Source organism: Morchella sextelata (assembly GCF_020137385.1).
Source record: "Morchella sextelata strain SCLS chromosome Unknown scls_3, whole genome shotgun sequence".
Taxonomy (NCBI): Eukaryota; Fungi; Ascomycota; class Pezizomycetes; order Pezizales; family Morchellaceae; genus Morchella; species Morchella sextelata.
In genome coordinates, this window is record NW_025408618.1 from 3,627,864 (window position 1) to 3,650,092 (window position 22,229).

The following is a 22,229-nucleotide window of genomic DNA, read 5'->3' on the forward strand; positions in this document are numbered from 1 at the left end:
GTCTGATTGGTCGACAGCGACAGGGGTAGGTTTAGTAAGCACAAACTGGGTAGCAACCGGCTCTCCCCAGCAAAAATTGGGAGCGGGCAATGACACTGGAATGCCGAACTCATTAACAGGATGGGTATTGGAGGTGGTATTTATTGGAGGTGGCTAAGTACAGTAGAGCTGGCATGAGTCGAAATACCTCATGAACTGGATTACTACCACATTTGGCTATGGTCAACGGGGTGGCAGCTGGCCACGAGGTGGCTAAGGGCAAAAATAATTAACTACTGGAGTTGGCCAACTACTACACGGAGGTGGAATCGGCGGCGGCAATATAAGTGAAGAAGGCATGAGTCGAGATACCTCACTGTTGATAAATGGATCACTACCAGAGGTGGGCAAACTACATGTACTCTGGGTGAGAAACTACCCACCCAGCTGGATAGTTAAATGCGGGAGCTGGCTATACTCCATAATGGAGCTGGATATGGTCAACGCTGGGAGCTGGAGCTGGCCACGGAATAGCTAAGGACAATAATAATTAATTACTGGAGATGGCCAACTACTATAGGTGGGAAGTACTACACGGAGGTAGGAGAGTTTATTGAGCAGGAGTAAGACCTCGCGGTCGCGAGGTGGGCCACTACTAGTATTATGTACGTACATAGTTACAATAGCAATGACTAGACCTCAACTACCAGTAAAGCCAAACAAATGCCTAGATTATTTAGATACTGGTAATGACATGAATTTCATATTTTACAGAATGAATACAGAGTTTGGAGTGAACCCCCTCTCTTACCGTGGGTAAACGTTACATGTAGTTGAGTATGTCGAAATTTTTAAGTAGAACTGAATTGACAGAATCTGACGAGACTACATATGGATAAAATAAAAATCATTAAACAACACATTAGAGGCAGTTAAATTAGCCATATCTCTAGAATTTCATAAGATTCTCAGATCCCTAGCAAGAGAATAACACAAAAAAACGTACTGATAGTTAATTGATTTTCAATTCTTTGAGGTGGAAACTCATCTGAGAGGTGAGGATGAGGATTTGTACCGAGTTATATAAGTATAATGCCTCTACTGTATCGAGGTAGTCTGACTCGGGCTACCTCGAGTTACAGACATGTACACCTTGGGTTGTTTCGGTAATATTCCTTGAGGTATTGCCTCCATGTACATGTACATATATTATATATGGCAATCTTGATGAGATGTAATCACGCAGGTACTTTAGTACATACATCATGTATGTACTACATGTAGGTGCCGGATGAGCACAAGAGTAAAACTACATGTAACAATCCAGTGGATAAATGAAGAAACAGTACTCAACTAACCTTTTCTAACTACACATGTTGTTGACCACCCGGAATTAATGTAGATATATATATATAAGGGAGAATATATTAATAGGAACCAATAAGCTAAGCTTGTCTCTAGTATTCTGATCTATTAAAAAGTCGAGTCGACTCGAGGCGTATACTCTGAGCGAGGCACGTACGTACATGTATATATGGGGTACCCCGGTCTCGAGCTCATGGGTCACACTGAACCAAAGTGCTGCGTAATAGAAGCACACACACATGTAAATAAATAATACGTGTATGAAGTATGAAACAGCTTTACAAGTCAAAGGCCGGTCATACTGCACCGAGATCAGAAACTACAATATTAATTCGAAAGTAAGAAAAAATCTACAGTTCTATCAGAGTTCAATCGGATCTTTCTTTAATTGTGATCGTTGGGTATACGTACTTCGCCTATATAGAGTAAACGTAGCTAGACCGTGGTACGGCCTTATACATGTAATTGCCGCTTGCTTTATATTACATGTACTAATATTTAGTGGTATATATGGGGACGGCAGGCCTAGGGACTATTAAGATGACCTAATGACACGAATACGTTTTCAGATATATCGACTCCCCACACTACTACTCCTTATCACCCATCCCTCACATCGGAGGAAATTGTCAATCAGCTCACTCAATCAAACAAAGTCCCAGAAACTGCTTCAGCTTGTCAACTATGACGATTATAGAACCAAGAGGCCCTGGTTTAGCCACAGGCATCGGAGCTATCCTTATTCTGCTCCATACGACATTATTGTGCTTTACTCTTGCACTCTTGAGCTACAATTTGTTACCTCTGGGTCTATCAAAGTTATCCCGTATTCGTAAGTTTCATCTATGAAATAGCGGGTCAAAAATCCCCATTGGATAACTAATCATAGTAAATGCTACTAGTATCTGTTCTTATCAACTTCCTCGCGATTGTCTTCACTTTCACAATGGGTGGACTCGTTCTTGATGATAGCACAGAAGTATCCGAATCAACATGTGATGTAGTATATCTTGTCTGCACTATCTTCTGGCCAATTGTAAAATCACTGGTACACATTTATTTCAATGAAAAGGTTAACAAAAATCCCCCGATCCACACCCAGGCATATCAAGAAGCTCACGAGATTTGATTTTAGCTACACTTTCCCCGTAAACGTTACAACAAGACAAAGAAAATATCCTACTATATCGACCCGATTTTTGTTTTAATTTCCTCAATACTGACAGCTTACTTCTTGATCTCAAGGTACGTAATTCTTCTTTCTGATAATATTTCGAACGGCATAATGCTAATCCATATATCTCATGCAGCCATGAATACAAAGTGGAGCAAGGGAAATGCAGCATCCGATTTATGTCCAGCTTCGCAATCATTTACGTTCTCGTCTCCACAATCAGCCTCAATACATATCTTCCAATTGCGTTTTATAGGCTGCCCCCTTCGTCGTTTGAGGACATGCCCCAGATCAACTCTTCAGTCAAATATAAATGGTGCAGCATCGTGGTAAACATCATTCCGATGTGCTATTACGTTCTCTTGCTTTTACCAATTGGAGTTCAAAAGTCAATAATGCTTTTTGTGGCGGCTCCGGTCGATATGGGGATCACTGTAGTTGTCCTCGCTATGCTTGAGTGTAAAGAGATAAATGCGGAGAAAGAGAAGGAGTTGGAAAGGGCGAAGCGCCAGCGGGAAGGCATTTGTGGAAGATGTCTTGCCCTGGGGCAAAATGGGCAAGGAGAGGAGTTGGAGTTTTGCACTGTTCCTGCAGATCTCTACGATAACTAATGATATAAATAACCGGGGCGGGTGATAGTTGGTGATGTTGATATAAGGAAAGGAATCCATAAAATATACCTAGGGGGTATTCACTTCTTCAAATACGTGCTCTTATAAGCATGTGCTTATATGGGCCGCTTAAAGTAATTGGCAGTCGCGTATTCTGAAATATGTATGAGGAGAAAATAAGCATCACCAACTTATCTTATTATCCAAAATATAGACTATATATGCAGGATAATCGGTCGATTGATTAGAGTATGTAGTACGCTAAGCAAAAATCTTAAATTACTACGGTGACAGATTTGCTCCTACAATATGGCATGTGCACTCCAGAGGTATTCAAGTTTCTGAAGAGTTTAGTGCCGTATAAGCGGCATTGTAACGTAGCGTTATAAAGGCAAATATTTCTAAAAGTGAATACCTCTCTAGTCTGTGTCTAGAGTATTGAAACTACTTGCCAGATTTTTAATAGTAGTACGGATTTTGGGCCATTCAAAAATCTGGCAAGTATGTAGTGCTACTCGCTTCCAGTAAAGGATGTGCGGATTAGGTTGACTAATGAGGGTCGTAGTAACAACCGATAAGTCAGCAAGCAATACATGACGTACTTTTGAAAGCCTAGGCACTTCGATGCCCCTAGATTGAAACAAATTCATGAATTTGAATAGGAAAAAATAATTGCCAGGGACAGTCAGCAGCCCTGCTGGCGCAATGGTAGCGCGTCAGACTTCTATTGGATTACATCTGATTTGAGATCTGAAGGTTGCGGGTTCGACCCCCGCGTGGGGTTACTAAATTTCAATTTTTTTTTCTTGGCTCCATAAAATCTGAGAATGGACAAGTTTTGAAAGCGTTGATCTGACGATTGAAGGGTGTTGCCTTCAGTTTTCTAGCATGGGTTTCGCTGAACGAAAGACAGATAAGGCTCTTCAGCTGGGATGGTATGTTGATAACCCTGCCCCCATACATGTAAAATTTGGGTTAGCAGTAGCCTGCCAGATCTGCTATTTTTGGCTTGAAAGATATATCGAAATCATGAGCGGCCTACCCATAAAGCCGTAGAAATAACTCTGGTATACTAAACCACTCTCATGGTCGTCGAACATGAATTGTTTCACATCTTCATCCCGCCTACAAACCATTCTAACTCATGATAACTGAAATCAGCCAATTCATCGCCATAGATATTGCCCTGTTTACCCAGCCCGTGAGCTATTAGGTTAAGTCTATCGCCATAGCTCAATAATTCCATATTTGTAAACATTTATCAGGATTACCGTTGATAGAAATGGGGATGGGCTAGAAACGCGCGACGGCAAACCCCACCGGTTAACCTAATTAAAAAGATAGAGATATTTAAAAACGCCTTAAGCCTCGGATAGGACGGATCCGTTGTTTTGATAGAGATAGGTGTCTCCTTAGGAGCCCCGTTTCAAATTAACTGGCATGCCCCGCGACGTCGGACTCGGCTTCGGAGTGGAAATAGCACGATCACACTAGGCCCGATGGATTGCGTGATAATAGCCTATTCACGATATGCATAACTAAACCACTCCGAGGGAAAGCTCGGGAATCGCAACGGGCTGACAGGCACATACATAATCTGGGTGGCTGCATCATTCCACCGGAGATTTGACATCGGAGAAGGATGGCGGATATCGGGAACTTCACCGCAGGATCAGATCAGATCATTGACGCCGCGCCAAGTGTCGAAACAAGCTTTTTTTCGGACGGTTTGGATGGTCCCTGTTTGCAGTTAGGGCTGACTCGAGTGACCCAGATGTGTTCAAGCAAGATGCCACGTACTTAATATGCCGCCGCCATTCTTCAGGGTCCTGGGTTTAATGGGTTGTGTGGTTTGAGTGAATATCGTCCCTTTGGGGATTGATATTGGATTGTTTGGGTCTGATGTAACACCGGCTAGAGAACAACTCGGAAACGGAGGCCCCCTTAAGAAGAAGAGTTATTAAATATTTCTGGCTTAGTTAGATCTATAGAGGGGAGGGCTTCGAGCTGAGATCGTACGATTGCACTAGAATGTGTAGACACGCAAGCAGTAGTTTTGTCTGTAGACAAGTAGTTCATTAGAGTTGTGCACATTCTTGAGAAATGCCGAGTTCCGAATAATGACTTGTTCCTTTGGCGTTTGTTGTTTCTGTTGGATCATTGCATGCTTGATCGAAGCGCTTGGGATATCCCAGAATCTTGTGCAGGGGAACTTCCTTATCAACACGTGACCGGCCGGTATAAACCCAGTCGAGAACCTAGCTAGGCGAGTCAATATATTGGACTTTGATTAGCGGGATCTCTGGTGAAGATTGTGGAGATATGTGATTTGTTCTTATCCAGCAGAGGAAGAACGGAAAGTACGTTGAAAGGCCACAATTGAAGCTAGAAGGTCTAGAGCACTGTAATTGCCTGTACATTTAACCATTATATTGCAATTTGTGTCCTCTAGCTACATACATGAAGTAAATGCACAGGTAAATGCAGTCGACATTCAAACGTAGCTGCATATAAATTAGAGAAGTTATATAAATCGATTTACACATACTTACATGTATATAAATTGTTCACGACGAGTGGTATATACAGTGCTTTATCTGACCCTAGAAAGGTGCTGGCTCGAAAGGGCATATATGTAGTCCGAATATCAGCCATTTGGCCACAGGGGCCTAATCTTATCTACTAATCAAGTTGAACTTTCATCCACTCTCGATCTTGTGGTCGAACCAATTTATTTAGATATCAGGAGGAATCTACAGGCACAGTCTCGATAGCACTGAGTCTTATTATCAAATCTGAGATACTTCTAGAAGGAACTTCGTCGTCTGACGTCTTTTTCGAAACTGTCTACTGTCTCCTGCAAAGCCAAAGCACATATATCAATCTTCTAAGAAACAGACAGGCCCTCAGGTCAGAGAGTGACGAATTACAGAAACAAGCCACTAGCGGATCTACAGAGTGTCCGGGATGCATGTAATCCCCGGGCCCGGGATTGTGTCAGTTCTGGAACCCTTCTTATATCCCCGTAGGCACGGATAACCTCAATAGTGTGTGTGTTGCCAGGGTCTAAGACGCACCTTTGATGGGCTGTCAACAATCCTCCACCCGGTTTCTAATCTGATCTCAGGTTCATATCCCGGCTACATATACCTATATTCTTTTGTGCGCAATTCCGCTTCCCCCTGCAGAATATGATCGCTTACAAGCCCTAGACATTTGCCCAATTTTTGCATCAAGCATAAATTCCAGACCTCGATAAAGAGGTTTGACGTTCCAGGTAGACAAGGATATAGTGTCGAGTCTGAGAGTAACGGTCCGATCTTCGGTGCTGTTTGCTCCGAGGTCTATGCTGATGCCCCCGAGGATGATTCTGCTCCGACTCGGACCGTCTTCTTGTAGGCAATTCCCAGGTTTTGTAAGGCAAGGGTACGTATTCTACCGTATGTGTTATATACAAGTACGTACAATATACATATATACATGTAGTATTTAGATATAGAGAAAATTATACTTTACCACTAGTGCCTCATTGAGAGTCTCAATAGCATATTCACACTTTATAAAAGTCTTGCCTCGTCCCCACTTCCCCTTCTTCTCACTCGTATTCTCTCTTCGTCCTCTTCTAAAAAAGATAAATCTTTCTCATCATCATCAACTAGATTTCATCATAAGATGGCTACTACTATTCAAGAAAAAAACGACTTAGCCACCGATCCTGAACGTGATGCAAATACACTGGTTTCAGCTTCTCGTTCTGAGTACACTGAAACTACAAAGTTTAAGGACCCTCATGATCCCCTTCAGGTATGAACTGATTCGAATCTTTCATCTATTATCTTTTCAGAATCAATTGACAGTTTCTCTCTTTTAGTGGTCTTGGAAGAAGAAACATCTTATTCTCGTGGCAATTTGCTACATGACCTTCATGACCGACTTTCTCGCTGGTTATGGTGTACCCATGATCATCCCACAAGGTAAAGAATGGGGCATTAGTTCAGTTGATGCTTCACGTTCTTTATCTGGAAACACTTTTATGCAAGGTTTTGGTAGCTTGGTAGCTGTTCCCTTTGCCCAGCGTTATGGAACGTGAGTAAATTGCATTACCGAGATCAGTGAAAATAAGACTGACAGTAGATTCATTAAGCTTACCGGTCATGTTCTGGAGCACACTGATGACATGCTTTATGACAATTGCATGTGCTACTTGTCCAACGTGGCTTGGTTTCATTGCTGTTCGAGTTCTTCAAGGCTTTTTTGCAGCCTCCGCTCAGGTGCTCGGTTTGACCGTTATTCAGGACATGTATGTTTTTCCCTTTTATTTTAATACTCCCCTCTCTTTCTGCTCTCATTTAACATTAATTAGTTTTTACTTCGAGGAACATGCACGCAAAATCGGGATTTGGGGATGGTCGATTCTCATTGGCCCATACTTTGGGCCATTTCTCTCCTCCATGATTCTTCACAACCTTCATTGGCGTGAAAGCTTCTGGATTGTTGTTGGCATTGTAGGATTTGGTTTACTCTTGGTGATCTTCCTCATGGAGGAAACAACATATGACCGTGTTGTCCCCGAGAATAATCCACCTCAGCCAGAGGGATGCTTTAAACGGAAGTTGTTCGCGCTTGTAGGCATTACCGGACATCGTATGAAGGGGAGACCTAGTTTGTGTCAAGGAACATGGGAGTTGATAATGGTATTCGTCAAGCCTCAGTTTTATATGCTATGTAAGTTCCAGAAAGACACACTTATACTCATCGGTTTTGGTGTAATTGAACTAACATTTCCTAGTCATCTACCATGGAATCACCTTTATGTGGAGCGTTGGAATCAATGGTACTCTCATTCTTTTCCTTGTACCAGCTGTACCAAAGGGTTATGGGTTTGGTTCTATCGCATTGGGCTTGATTTATTTCGCACCTATGACTGCCGTCGTTATTGGTGAACTCTGGGGCCATTTTGTAGGTCTTTCCTTTTATATTGATTCCCTTAATTATGAAGCTCTATTCCTAACAGATACATAGTTCAACGATGCTCTCCAATTACGCTCCATTAAGAGAAATAAGGGAATCTTTGAACCAGAATCACGGTTGTGGGCATTGTACTTCTCAGTTGGCATTATGTGCATCGGCTTGGTTCTTCTCGGTGTGGGACTTGATCGTCTATGGCACTGGGGTCTTATTGCATTTTTCTGGGGTCTTTTCATATTTGCAATTATGACATCTACTGTCACTATTTCTGGTAACTAGGATCCCTCTTTTTTTTACTAATCAAGAATATCACTAACTTTCTCAGCCTATGTTCTTGATTGCTTTCCCCAGCAATCAGCCGCTGCATCAGCGCTCCTAAACTTCACTCGAGTGCTCTTCGGCTTCACTGTGGTCCTATTCCAAACAAAGTGGGCCACAAAGGTGGGAGCTGATTGGTCTTTCGGCACACAGGCCATCATCTGTGTCGCTGTCTTTGCCATCGTACCAATCGTCCAGAAATACGGCAAGGGCTGGAGGATAGGCACCGATATGAGCCCCGATGCGATCAATGTGAAGGTTGAAAAGTAAAACGGATATCATGAAGGTATGATTAGGAGTAATGGGTCTCATTTTTTTGTCATTTCTCGGAGTTTAGGCACGGCTTTTCGGGGGGGTTTTCAAAATACGGAACGAATAGATAGCTACATACTCGCCCATTAATTAAGTCCTGAGAATTCTTGGTAGCAACGACCTCACAAAATTTCTCAGGACTTAATTAACGCGCGAGTAGATATTAAGAATAAAAACGGGTGCTGGTGCCCTTGAACTGCAAATCACCTAGAGTTCCACTTCGGATTGTATTCCGATGCTTGCACTCGGAGAATATTCTAGCTGCATGTAAACGATCATGATAAGTAGCTACATATGTATTTCAAGGGTACTTATCTACATGTATCTATGATGGTTCGGTTATGCACCTGAATGCGGGGCGGCGGGTTATAAATCAAAATCATGTATTCATTTAACGGTCCTGGAGAAGCTAAAGCGTGAAGAAACGGTTTCATCAGCTCAGTTTGGAATTCACATGTCGTCTTCACATGCGTTCGCCTCCTGAACTCTCCAACCATTTACACAGAGACAAATTGTCACTTTTGTCTCCCATGAATACTATTAATTAAATATCCCTTACCGCCAACCTGCATGTCAATCCAATCGATCCCAATAACATCTCTCTTCCTACGTCGCCCAACTAACTAAAGATGCTCACTGCGCGGTGACGAAGCCGCCTTCAAAAACGGCGTAGTGTAACGTCTTAGTAACATTACCGGGATGGCATTGCGCAATTAAATTAATTAGGCGTGCCCATCTTGGTAAGTACACACACAAAAGACTGATTGACAGGGAGCCTGTTATCACCCCATCACGATAACTGGGGGTGATGGGGGTGCTGGGAGACGCTAGCTACAGCTGGAAAATGAGAAAAAACTGTAGAGTACACATTGTACATTTATCCGTTTAGAGTGAGCTCTTTTTTTTCTCTTGGTCTTGCGGGCCGAAATCGAGGCCCGGGTATGGTATATGCGAAACACGGAAAACAGGGGTTGGAGGTGGTGAGTGATGAGTGGTGATTGTCCCGTTGCAATGCATAGATATATGGTTAAGCTGAGCGGATCGGATGGATGGATAGCTATAGATGGATAATGATCGTGAAAGTAAAGTAAGGGGAATGATAGAAACATACAGTTATCCCATCTGATTGACTAAGTAATCAACTAGAGCACTTGCTTTCTGATTTTCCCAAGCGCCTGCGGAGCAAGCACAGAAACTGGTGATAAGACCACCATCACCATGAAAAATTGATCGTGCTCACTTGACTGATTATGGCCACACCCAGTGAGACCTTGTGCAGCAACCAGTATCAATGAGCTTAAGATTGGGCTAAGAAGACAAGACAGAGTAAAGTAAAAAAAACATCCACTGGCGCTCAGCTGAAGGATTTCTAGCTGCAACTGTGCTTCCGGGCTCCGGGCTCCGGGCTCCATGCGCCCTCGAAAGCAACAACTTTATCAGAGGGCCCAAGAACAAAGACAGTCTCAGGCCCCCAAACCCGTTACCAGTAAACCCATCTCCAGGTTTTTCTTTCCTTCCCGAGCACCGGGGAACGGTGGCTTGGATATGCGCCTCCGTAAATCACCGCCAAGGCACAGGCGAATCAGGGGGCACATAGATGAGCTCAGGTTATGTCTCATATATAATCAGACGAGTTTTTTTTTACCATAACCACAGCGCTGGGTCATACTGACCTGGTGTCTCGCAAATTTTCCAGAGGGCGGAGTGTCGCTTTCTACTCGGCCGTAGTAGTTATACTCTACGGGACTCCGAATCAACATGAGCGTTTGTAACGTCGTCTGTTTCTGATGGTTATGTTTCAGATTCATGGTTCATCACTCGGCATGCTACCATGTCAAGACGGGAGATAGCCGCGGAACGTTATGGGAATGTTTCACCGTCCCACCTAGATGGAGGTAGATTCTGTAAGAGTTCGATAGATGGTGTAATGAAAGGAGTGGTCGTAAAGTTTGAACTCTTACGCCAGCTTGCCTATAATCCAACAACGCCACGAACATGAACAAGCCATAACAGTTCAGAGGTATGGAACTAGACATGGAGACTGGCTGCTTATCTGAAAAATGCTTATACGAAGCACTGTCCCTTAATCCGTAAATGTAAATGTTAACCCTTTTTCGTGGGTGTCGAAAAGCCACAGTAAATGTCACTAAGTGAGACGGTGAGCCAGCTTCGAGTTTATAGGCAGGGGAGGGTCTGGTATAGCGGGCCGGTGTTCTATCTGAGGCTTTGAAATTATTAAACTACCTTTAAAAGGGTAATATAGGCTCTAAACAAGATTCTTCAGCTTTCTAGTTTGAGAAAAGCACTGCGTACTCCAGCAGCGGGAGCGAAAGGCCCATTATCTGTAGGGAGGATATGTACCTACGTATCTTGAAAACATCCTTTTGTCTATCGTGAATTGGGAGTTTGCCCTTGCCCCGGTAGTGCTGCTCATGTATGCGTATAAGTGCCGTTCCGTCGGGAAAGGCTTTTGCCTGAACACAGGGTAAAAGAAATATAAAGCTAGAACCTCAGGGCACCCGCCTTAATCTCAAAAAACATGCAACTAGGGAGAGAATCTAGTATGTGTTTAAAATGTTGAAGGCGATTTTATCAAAGTATTGTATTGAACAATCTGATGTAATATGAGAAGAAGGGACATAGACCTTTCATAAAGAACACGTATCATGAGAACAACATACTTCTCATGTCAAAGAATACAAATAGGAGAAAATGCGAAAAACTTCTGAATTAACAAAAACATATATCTCCCGTCTACACTAGTAGACTCTCCAACTGCTGCTTTAGAAATCCAGAATGAATTTATTGGAAAAAAACCCCTTCTTGCCTAAGGGGTAAACAAATATATTAGATTTCTTGAATTTTTAAACATACCCAGAGGTTCTGTGAGCCAGAATCAATAGCTGGAAACGAGAAGACATAATCTGCGAGAACTTACGAGAGATAAAATTTGTATCATAGCCCACAAAGGCACCCTGGCAGACATGCTGATACCGTCGGATCGCGGATGAGGCTACATTAGTAGGGGTATGGGGCTACATGTAGTGTTAAGCAGGAGGCATATATATGATATCGTCTGAAGTTTATGTATCAACTGTATGTAACATATATTCACGATCACGATCCATAGATCACAGTTTCCAGGTACATGTAGCTGACAGTACTGGCTTTGAAACTACATGTATGCCATTTCTCCCCCTACCCTACTATTTGTTCATTTTATTGCCTTCTCTCGTTTTTCAAGCTCGTCGCACCCCAATCCCGAGCAGAATAATGATCCAATGACCTAATTACTCCCATTCCCCAAACTGAACTTGCGCTTACTGCCGCAGCGCCCCAACTACATATACCTGAGGTCTCCTGTTCTCGCGAAGATGTTCAACCTAGGAAAAGTTAAACGTAACCTCGATTTTTAAATTTTAAATTTCTTCCCCACCACGATTTATGTGGCTTCCTATTACCAGACTACATAGGATTACACCAATTCGCAATACAGTGCGGGCCGCTCCGACAGAAGCGAATAACGGCAATTAATGAATTAAACAAAAAAAAAAAAAAAGAAGCGAATAACGGATTTAAGCATAAGGTATCACTCGTCACACCATCTCACGTGATCCAGGCTCACCACGAAAAAAAATCTTTCCGCCGGTAACCGAAAAAAAATCTGCCAGTGACCAAGAACATTGTAAAAGTAAAAACGAAACAAAAAGATATCACACTATCATGATGCTTTCATATGAAAGCCCCACGCGGGGGTCGAACCCGCAACCTTGAGATTCCGCTTAAGAGTCTCACGCTCTACCGATTGAGCTAGCGAGGCATGTATTCCCGCCCCAATTTTGCCCTCACAGTGGGAAAATCATTTGGTATCTAGACTACAACTACAATTTTAAACAGCAACCAATGCTCATGATGTATGATCCTGTCCAACGCTAACGTACACGACAGTGGAGCAGAAACGTAACAATAAACAAACGCCCAGTGGAATATAATACAGGCAAAAAGTGATCAAATAAACAAACGCCACACAAAAATGTCAACTCCCCTAAATGACGAGAACGAAAAGAGAACAAAAGGGGGTGAAGGGAGAAAGAAAAATATAAAAAGAGCCCTACACCGAGTGTACCCTACATTACTCTGGTATGAGTGTGAATCGCTTCATCAAGCAACTCAGCCAAGTCCAAGGAAATGTCTTTATTTCCATCCTCTCTTCTTCCTCACGCCCATGCCCCGAACACATCCGCTTCTACCCTCCTTTCTTCCGGCCTCCACAACGCAAAAGCGAATAAAGTCCCTGCTCTCCCAATATGAACTATGAGCGCCTAGAATATTCAGATATTGATTCTCCAAGGCCCCCGAGCTTTGCAAAAAGTAGTCAATCTGCCCGTTGTCGTTCAATAAATACAACCTCTTTTCAGCGAGCTCTTCGCGCGAAAAATCGTGTGTTTCAAGCTCTATAGTTGATGGTAGACGCGAGAATGGAGTGTTGTGCACGTTTGCCGATGATGATGGATAGACAGTTCGGATGAGAGTATCGAGGAATGTTGTTGCAGTGCTAGGAACGTATACAGTGCGCAAAGAGGCTGCATACGATGCGTCGACAGTAGGATTTAAACGGTACGCGATAGGGTCTGAGTAATGAAGGACATTATAGATGTTGTCGGCGGCCATACAGCCGTAGGTTCCCGCCAAACCGGTGACATGTGGATCAGTGTCTGATGAGTCGCATTCCTTCTTGTCCCTTCCACGCCGGGGCAGCAAGGTTCGCTTGTTGAGTAGTAAGAAAAATGCAGCTGGAGATCCAACAAAAAAGACATTTTTGGTATCAAAATCGAATTGGGTATCTCTTGTTTCCCTCTTCATATCTTGGGGGACATGGGTAGGCTGACTAGAGAGGATATCCATTGCAATTGCCGTTCCAAGTGAGTGTGCGATAATGTGAACTCGACCGCCATTCTTTTCAAAGTCTGGGTTGTTTTGCCGCCATAGACCATACACTCGGTTTGCTTCCTTCACAACCGCGCCAATCATTTTTTGTTTGTGGTGGGAGAGGTAGTAAGGGATGTCGAGCATGACATCACCAATCAAGTTACGCACAGCTGGGATTGACGGGGGAGTAATATCTTCAAGAGAGAAATCGTTTTCGCTGTTGTTGGAATGTCCGTTGGAGAGACCTTCTTCATCGAATGAGAGATTGTGACGCCAGTTTATCTGTGCACCTTTAGTGTGAAGACAGCAACAGGGTAGTCAGTTGAGCTTACAGGTAGCACCATCATCCCGACTTTTCCGTCATCCCGAAGGAGTGGTCTCACAGCTGGATCTCTAAGTTCCACGTTTATATGTCGTCTAAAAGAATTTATCGCATGCGTGAAATGGAAACTCTCGACCCTTTCACTCAGTTTCTGTCCAATCCCATGAATCACCAAAAATAGATCCGTGACTTCTATCCTTTCCTCATCATCGGGTCCTAGGCCCTCTAATGACAATGTCTCAAAATCTTCCTTCGGTGCCTCTGCACTACCGGTCGTACTTCGTCTTTTTTCTCTTTCCCGTGCTTCGGTGGGCGTACTAACACCGGAGGTAGATGTTGATCTCGTCTTTCTAGCGGCAGTGCCAGACGCCGCAACCTTCTTTTTCTTGCTGGATGGATGAAGGCGTTCCCACACATCTTGCTGAAATCCGCGGACTACATGTGTCCCGACAACTTTCCCCTTCCTGATATTCGCCAGTGGTCTTTTATTTCCGAAACTCAACATAGTATCACGGCAGATATACGCATCAACTGCATTGGCAAATAAGACCCAATCGGCTTCATTTGCCGTCGTTTGCCCCGGTGTTACACTACCGGCCACGCCTGACTTCAGAGTTGCAGAGTTGATCGGATGCTCTGTCTCGAAGCTGCTCATTCCCCTTCCTGGTGCCCTTCACCGAGTGAAGTCCCCGGGCGTGTTGGCGGGGCAGAAGCAGTACTCTTGTCAAACAATTGCCACCTTACTTTCTCCTCGCCTTCGCGGCCAACCTCAACGGCACTTGAGAGCTCCATTTCCCATTCTTCCGTCCATGCCCTAACTTCCTCCCACCCAGCCTCAAGCCGGTTTGCAATATTAGCTTCAACCGGAAGCATTGTATCTTTATAGAACCAAGTTCCCCGCATAACCGAAGCCACATCCTGTAACGGGCTCCAATATATCGGTGTCATAACAAAGCTCGGGAGTAAGACCTGATGGAGTCTTTGTATTCCAACCGGTATCTCTGTCTGTATTGGTGGTGTCGGTGGCGGTGAGGCCTTCTTCATACTAGATCTCCGCGACGTCGAGGAAGACCTGCTCGTCGTGTTTGGCATAGTCATTGCCCTTGACTGCGTTAACGAGCGAATAAACGGCGTTCTCGTGGTACCGCTCCTAGTATTCGGGGAAGTACCCAGCCCACCATAACCGGGGCTTGTACCCAACCCTGTACTCACCGGCGAGCTAGAGCTCGGCGACCCAGAATACAGATGCCGTAGGGGGGACGGCGACCCCTTGCGCAACGATTTTTCCTCCCAACTATTCTCACGACCAGTGCCCATCTCGTCCGTAATCTCAATAGCTACCTCGCTAGACTCCCCTTCCTTGAACTGCAAATGGCCCTCCTTCGCGACTTCCCGTATCGTAGCTGTACTAGTGCTTGTCTCATTGGATGCCCTTCTCCCAATAGCTTTCGGCGAGGTTCCACGAAAGATTGACGACAGTGCTGCTGCAGCCCTGCCTCGCTCTGCTTCTCGGGCGCGTTGTGTCTGGAGGTGGTCCTGATACGCGGCTTCGAGGGCGAGGGAGTCGTAGCGTGCAAAGGGACGTGGTGGGTATTTCGTCTGAGCTGTGGCGGCGGTGGGAATCGGAAACGGCGCAAGGGGATCATCGAGAGGGAACGGGGAGGAGTAGAACCAGTACGAATTGATTGGCGGGGGCGGAGAGGGTGAGACGCCGCGAGTAGTCATGTTTCTAGGTGCTTGAGCTCTATATGAAGCGGGTGGAAGCTTGCTAGCTAGGGGGAGGCTGCTCGAGCCTTACTTAACTTGAAGCTTTACCAGAGAGCTATTTGTGCTTGAGGTGCTCTGTGCTGGATAAGTGGAAGGGGGGAGAAGAACAGGATAAGAATTAGCAGCTTGAGGAAACACAAGGCTATAATTCAAAGGACACTTCTGGAAGACGGAGGAGGAGGAGTAAGTGCACTGGTGGAAGATGGAAGAGAGAGGAGGCGACACAATAATAATAATAATATCAAAGGGGGTGACGTAGCCAGTTGTTGAGAGAGCCGCAACAGTCTCAACACTTTCCGCACAGATTCACGTCCAAAAACCTATCAAAACAGCTTCCGTCCTTTAATCTACATATCCGTCACAGCTTCTCCTCCGTGCATACAGAATTCTATCACATCCCACAAAAACACTTTCCTCCACCTTCTCCTCCTCTCCTCCTCCTCCCCGTAACTACGTGTAGTTGACACCGTGTTCACTCTCCTCAAGTGACTCTTTCGCTCTCTCCTCAGCTGCTACCTAAAAACACCTAAAATGCCTAATGACTATGTTTTGCACTTGCCCTTCCCTGCTGGAGCTCCCCATGATAACAAGGTAGATAAGCGCTATGGGCTAGGGTTCATGTAGCACTCCATCACACGCACACTGCATGCATCCTCATCCACGTCAAGATCTCGGGACTTGTGAAGAAGGGAGGGGAAACAGGTTTTTTCTCCGCCGGTAGACTTGTTGCCTGGGTTCGATTGGTACCCGCATAGACTACTACCTACATAAGGGCGCTGCGCTGGACGGCCCCGAATGGAGGATCCGGGACGGTGTTTTAAGCATTGACAAGGCGTGGGGGTCCTTTATGCTATGCCGTTTGAGTAACTGAGCCACTCAACACCACGCATCATGTTCTACCGTTTATCGTGTGATACAACCATCGCTCTGCTCGGAGAAGAGAATCGCAAAATATGTTGAGCTCTCCTCTCTGGCCCTTGGCAGCCTCATCTTCTTCAATACAAGTGAGTAGCCGGAGCGGAAGGCCGGTTGATAGCGCTCGAGTAGTATTCTGAAGGGCGTCTTGGCATTTGGGTTAGGGTTAGAGACAATGGTGTCTCCCCGAATAAAAAAACCCCCCTACTGGACCAGGGTTAAAAGAGTACTGATGTAGGCACGTACGACCAAAAGATCCTATCACAAACTGACTGGTTGGCACCAACTGTCCTGCGTTGCGTCCAGCTTGCACAATATAACTCCAGCCAATTTGCAATAGGTATGGACATGAGGAGTATTATGAATTGTGATATTATTTTGACTACTAGTCTAGTGCTTGGATCGGATACATCTGCTTACAAACTGCCTAAAGTACCAGAGCGAAGAAACCCCAGCAGATGTAGAAATTCCCAGCCTCTCAGTCCAAACGCTAAGGGGTGTGCCTATAGCTCCACCAATCTCGTTGCCATCAACGACCTCCACCGGTCTGTTAATGAAAGTCCAAAGGCCACAAAGATAATGTCGAGGGCCCCAGTTTACAGGAAAATCTGTACCAATCCAATTTGCCACTGTAGGTCAGCGCATGAAAACTCAACCATGAAAACGGCGTAGTTGTACAGCAGTACATCTGCCCTCAAGAACAAGCACCATATCTTTGACATGCCCATCCCTTCGTGTGTCTTCACGACATGTAGTGATTAGTAGCTCACCATACAAATTGTTGAAGCTAACTGTAAACGGTCGGCTGGCGGTGCAAAATTGCTCTAAAAGGTAGTGGAGGATACTTTTTTCGTTAAAATTGTGTCCATCACGGCGCCGTCGTGGGCCTAACATATTGTGTGATTACCGGAACAGACGAAGGGATTTGGTGACATTGGATCCACAACAAATTTGCAGAGTACACAAAAGAATTTATGTTTAGGATTGCATAGGAGGTGCTGAGACGTGTTTGTGGCTAAGTCCTGAGGAAGGCTGGGCGTGGGACCAAGGAGAGAACTGGCAGCGACCTAGACAAATCAGCTTCGGTTTTTGCAGCCGCTATCAATGTACATACAGTAACTCTGGTCTAGGATCAAAGAATGCTACATACTTGGGATATGTAAGTGGTTTTCCTTTTACTCTTGTTAAAAGAGTGGATTGAACCCAGTACCATATTTTTATCTTGTTTGTGACGAACGTGTTGGGGACCGAGGCGCGTTCAGAGAAAAATAGTGTAGAAGTCCCAATCATCGTACAATCTGGTTGATCTTATTGAACCCGGGACCATAATTATATCTCTTGGATGAACGAGCTTTAAGCGCCAAGTACGTATACACCCCGAAAACGACAACTTCAGGGTAAGTCGCCAGCACCTGGTCAAGAGCGAATTGAACACTGGACCATATTTATATGCCTTAGATGCCGTAAAAGTGTGTTAGTATTAAATATTGTTAATACACTATAGAGAGGTACTCACAATCGAACGTCTTATACAAAAACGAGGTTACCACTCTGGGTTGGGGGTCTGGCGGAGAGGAAGGTCAAGCTGAGCACGGGCAGGAGTGGAGGGCTGAAGTGCCTTAATAACGATGTAACTTCTGTTGATGATGATTTCTCAGGGAGAGGAGAAGTCTCTCCCTATTATCTTGTCTCTCGTGACAAGCGTCACTAAGCTCTTGTCTACTTGTACATAGTATACTCGTACTCCTGCCACAATACCATTGTAACAGACTACCACAAGGGCCCCTTGGCCCACCAGGGAGTTGGGAGTTGGATCTGGAGTGGGTGCCATGATGATGATGGAGAGAATATTGACTCAAGCAGATATACTCGAATAACCAGAGGTCGATCATTGGTATCTGGTTGATTGAACCTAGGACCATATTTCAAGTATATAGAGCCTGGAAATGTCATATTAGCATATCACTGAGTCTATAAGCAGAGAATACATACGCAAGATATCCTAGGGATACAGCAGGAGGAGCCCCAACGCAATCGGCTTTACTCGACCGACTCTGCTTCTCTTCCAAGGCTCCTATGGTAGATAACAATCCTCGGAGGTTCCCCCGGCTATCACGATTGGGCTTTTACTGGGACTCGCTCCACAGCACCAATGATCTGGGATGCGAGTAAGACTCCTTGAATAGTTGACATCTCACAGTTAAGGGCCCGTTTGGAGGAAGTAAAGTTTAGAAAACTGCGTTAAGCAACAATCCCGTTATCAACCGGCAAACAGAGAAATCCTTAAACGCAGTTTGGTTTGCCAAACATGGATACTGTGGGGTGGGTTTAGCGCATGTATTTTGGTGAGGATGTGCGTTGCAGCATGGAAAAGCAAGTCAGACCTACTTTTTCAAAACTCCGTTAAAATCATCAAAACTGCACTTAAAAGTGGCATGCCAAACACATCAACTTTTCTCATAACGGGATTTCAGTTTTAACGGAGTTTTTGGACCTTTTAACTCCGTTTAGGCCGTTGCCAAACGCGCCCTAAGTAGATCTATGTATTGATCCTCTTAGTAAATACCGAATAAGAATGACAAGAAAGTAAGCAGCTTACTGAACCATCTGCAATTAATGCAAGGACCAAGCTGCCCCAGACAATTACCTCCCAGGTCCTCCGAACAGTTTTCTAGGAACGAGATATTAGCCGATGACTCGGTACTTATTTAAGTTTCCATCGAGCGCATACCTCATGTGCTCCGCCGAATTCTGGGGACGAAGATAACCAAATTCCTCGCTGTTCCAGCAATAAAGGAAGCAGAAAGCCATGACCATCACCATGAGGTTCAAGTCAAGGTCTATGGAGAATTAAAACCATCCAGCTGATACTCCGAACTCCTAAGTTATGGTAGGAAGATCAGAGAGAGGAGGCCCCACTAATATTGAAGGTCGGCGGACTGCTCTCAAAAGCCTCGGAGGATAAAGAACAGAGACTGCAATTCTCTGCAATCAGACAACGTCTTGAAGCTCGCTCGAGGAAGGCGGTAAATATGATGCCTTGTTGGTATATTGGAGAATTAGGAGAACCTAGGTTTTATCCTAATGTAACTTCTACTGTGGTATCCCTGGTAGAACGGATATGATGATCCTGGAGATGGCCAGAAGAAAACGAGGAGGAAGTAATGCTTATCCCCAGTCTCATGGCAGATGGTCCGGTAATAGAGTGATATGTCGTGTACGACGTGTGAAAGTAAAAGAAGGCATTGCCTACATTAGGGATCGGCTACAAGGTTGTTTCTATTGTGCCGTTCTGGTACCATGCGATGCCGTTAATAAAGTTGCGTCTGTACTACCATGAGACGGTGAGGGTACATGTAGGTTTAGAAGCGGCAGAATTTAGCTGTAGGACGCTCACTAGTACTCCCTGGACCTATTTTTCTCCCGAGAAATTACGTCGCCGTGTACCTACATGGCAGCTACGACTAAAGTATCCCAACATATGACACTTAAGATTTGATGTACTACTGGGGTCATCAATTATCACCCGTTTCCGTTGTAAACAGTCACACCCTGGCAGTCCTTCTAATGTTTCAGCAAACATTCCAATTGCCAAGAGCCGGGATCTGAAACAGTTCATCCGGTAAACTAATACTTAAGGATTTGTGGGTTGAAACTATCATTGACCCTTGGGCGCTTTATAATTGCGCCTAGAATAGAGTTAATAAGAGGAGAGTTATACGCAATTAATCCAATGCAGCATCGATCGTCAGCCACCAAGACCGTCCGCGGACCAAGCCACCGCGCGGCCGCTTCTACTACTAAAACAGCTAACCCCCACCTGCACTCTCAACTTTCAACAACAACTTGGACCAAACCTTTACATCAGCAGAACCTCACAACAACACCAGTGCACAGCTCCCCAACTTCCCCAACTTCCCCAATTCGCACAATGGAGTCTCCAATCCTCATCATCGCAACAGAAAACGCCTACTTCAACACCACGCCCTTCGAGCAAGAAGGCTACACCACCACGCATATCCCCCGCGCCACCCAGCGCGACCTCGAAGACGCAACCGATAACATCGAGCCTCACCTGAAGTATGCCATCATTGCCTTTGGCAAAGCTGCAACACACGCACTCTCACTGGCCACCTCCAGCATTCACTCCATCGCCTGTGTAATCGCCTACTATCCACCTACTCTCCCTCCCTCCTTCAAAGTCACCCACCATCCAAGCCCTCATCCACCTCCCGGTGGACACGCCCTTCTCCCCGCCAGCAAACCCCCGCACGTCCTCATCAAATCCTACCAATCCCCTCCGGATTCGCCGAGCCCTCATCCCCCACCTACGACGCCATCGCCTCTAGCATCGCCTACACCCGCACGCTTGAGCTCTCCGCCGCACCATCGGCCCCATTGTCGATCATGACGACGTTTGGGAGCGTCATCTAATCGCCGAGTTTGTCGAGCGGGACGCTGACAAGACGCTGTCCACAATGATTGACGAGCCGTACGTAACTCACGTTCCGACGGGTACGGGAGGGATCGGGTATAAGGAGTTGCACGCCTTCTATACCGAGCATTTCATACCGCGGAACCCGCCGAGCCTACGGATGAAGCCTATATCGAGGACAGTGGGCGCTGAGAGGGTGGTTGATGAGCTGGTTGCGACTTTTAGGCATGATCAGGTCATGGACTGGATGTTGCCGGGGGTGCCACCGACGGGGAGGGAGGTGGAGGTGTGGCGTTGGTCGTAGTTGCCGGCTGCGTGGGGGAAAGCTTGTGAGTGAGCATATTTACTGGTGAGCCCGTAATATTCCTCTTAATACTAAGGAAGGCTAATTTGAAATAGGATCAAGCTACAGTGCTTGTGCAGATCGGCCTGCTCGATCCGAAGTTGTTGCCAGTTATGGGAGCGGAATCAGCAAGGAAGGTGCTGGATAAAGACTCGCTCAAGAATAACCTTTAATTCCTGGGTGGAAGGCGCCGAAATAAGGTTCCATATCATTTATTTTGTTCTACAGTTTGCTACTATGGATTTCTAGGGGAGTGATAATGTTGTGATACCAAATGAATCAATAAGTTTCTAGCAGAGTACTAATCAGAATAGCAGAGGCTCTTGTAGTTGATAAACAGTGATATAATTGAAATAACAACCTAGTTTATTATACAATCTCGATCAAAGCGCAATTCGGGCAAGTCAGGCATGCATGTATAAGGCTTTAGTGTACCATAAAAATCAGTAGCAAAAAAAACCGCTACAGAGACTTCCAAAGGCAAAAACAACACACCATACACTACTCAACAAAAACTTTAAAACAACCACTTTCCAGAGGAAAGTGAGAATCTGAATTTGAGCCCGATGCGGGGGTCGAACCCGCGACATTGAGGTGCCGTAAAAGCCACACGCTCTACCACTGAGCTAACGGGCGATGTTTGCGATGCTGTACACGGCATACATAAACTTATTTTATTGAGTTTAGTGAGAGGCACCGGAGACCGGGATCAGCCAGGTCTAATAATCTTTGCCAAGGCTTTAATGTTTCAGACAGGGATTACTTTAAGACAGTGTGAATGCAGGCACACG

At 45.1% G+C, this 22,229-nt stretch overlaps 5 protein-coding genes across 5 annotated transcripts; 4 read left to right on the forward strand and 1 right to left on the reverse strand.

The window, feature by feature from the left end:
• Positions 1-2,290: 2,290 nt before the first annotated feature.
• H6S33_009776 (uncharacterized protein) lies at positions 2,291-3,129 on the forward strand (the record flags this gene model as incomplete). The annotated part of the gene is made up of 3 exons (XM_044841209.1): positions 2,291-2,416; positions 2,480-2,589; positions 2,655-3,129. The coding sequence occupies 3 exons, from the start codon at positions 2,291-2,293 to the stop codon at positions 3,127-3,129; spliced, it is 711 nt and encodes a 236-aa protein (XP_044698591.1).
• A 3,672-nt stretch (positions 3,130-6,801) lies between these two features.
• On the forward strand, positions 6,802-8,685 carry H6S33_009777 (uncharacterized protein; the record flags this gene model as incomplete). Its single annotated transcript, XM_044841210.1, has 8 exons — positions 6,802-6,933; positions 7,001-7,215; positions 7,274-7,429; positions 7,493-7,854; positions 7,919-8,088; positions 8,152-8,368; positions 8,423-8,508; positions 8,569-8,685. 8 exons carry the CDS (start codon positions 6,802-6,804, stop codon positions 8,683-8,685), a joined length of 1,455 nt encoding a protein of 484 aa, XP_044698592.1.
• Positions 8,686-12,921: 4,236 nt separating this feature from the next.
• H6S33_009778 (uncharacterized protein) lies at positions 12,922-15,703 on the reverse strand (the record flags this gene model as incomplete). Its single annotated transcript, XM_044841211.1, has 3 exons — positions 12,922-13,938; positions 13,989-14,641; positions 14,698-15,703. The coding sequence occupies 3 exons, from the start codon at positions 15,701-15,703 to the stop codon at positions 12,922-12,924; spliced, it is 2,676 nt and encodes an 891-aa protein (XP_044698593.1).
• A 4,690-nt stretch (positions 15,704-20,393) lies between these two features.
• On the forward strand, positions 20,394-21,094 carry H6S33_009779 (uncharacterized protein; the record flags this gene model as incomplete). Its single annotated transcript, XM_044841212.1, has 2 exons — positions 20,394-20,819; positions 20,879-21,094. 2 exons carry the CDS (start codon positions 20,394-20,396, stop codon positions 21,092-21,094), a joined length of 642 nt encoding a protein of 213 aa, XP_044698594.1.
• A 44-nt stretch (positions 21,095-21,138) lies between these two features.
• H6S33_009780 (uncharacterized protein) lies at positions 21,139-21,575 on the forward strand (the record flags this gene model as incomplete). The annotated part of the gene is made up of 3 exons (XM_044841213.1): positions 21,139-21,388; positions 21,434-21,444; positions 21,495-21,575. Coding segments are annotated over 3 exons (342 nt in total), but the record flags the coding sequence as incomplete, so codon positions are not given.
• Between the last annotated feature and the right edge of the window lie 654 nt (positions 21,576-22,229).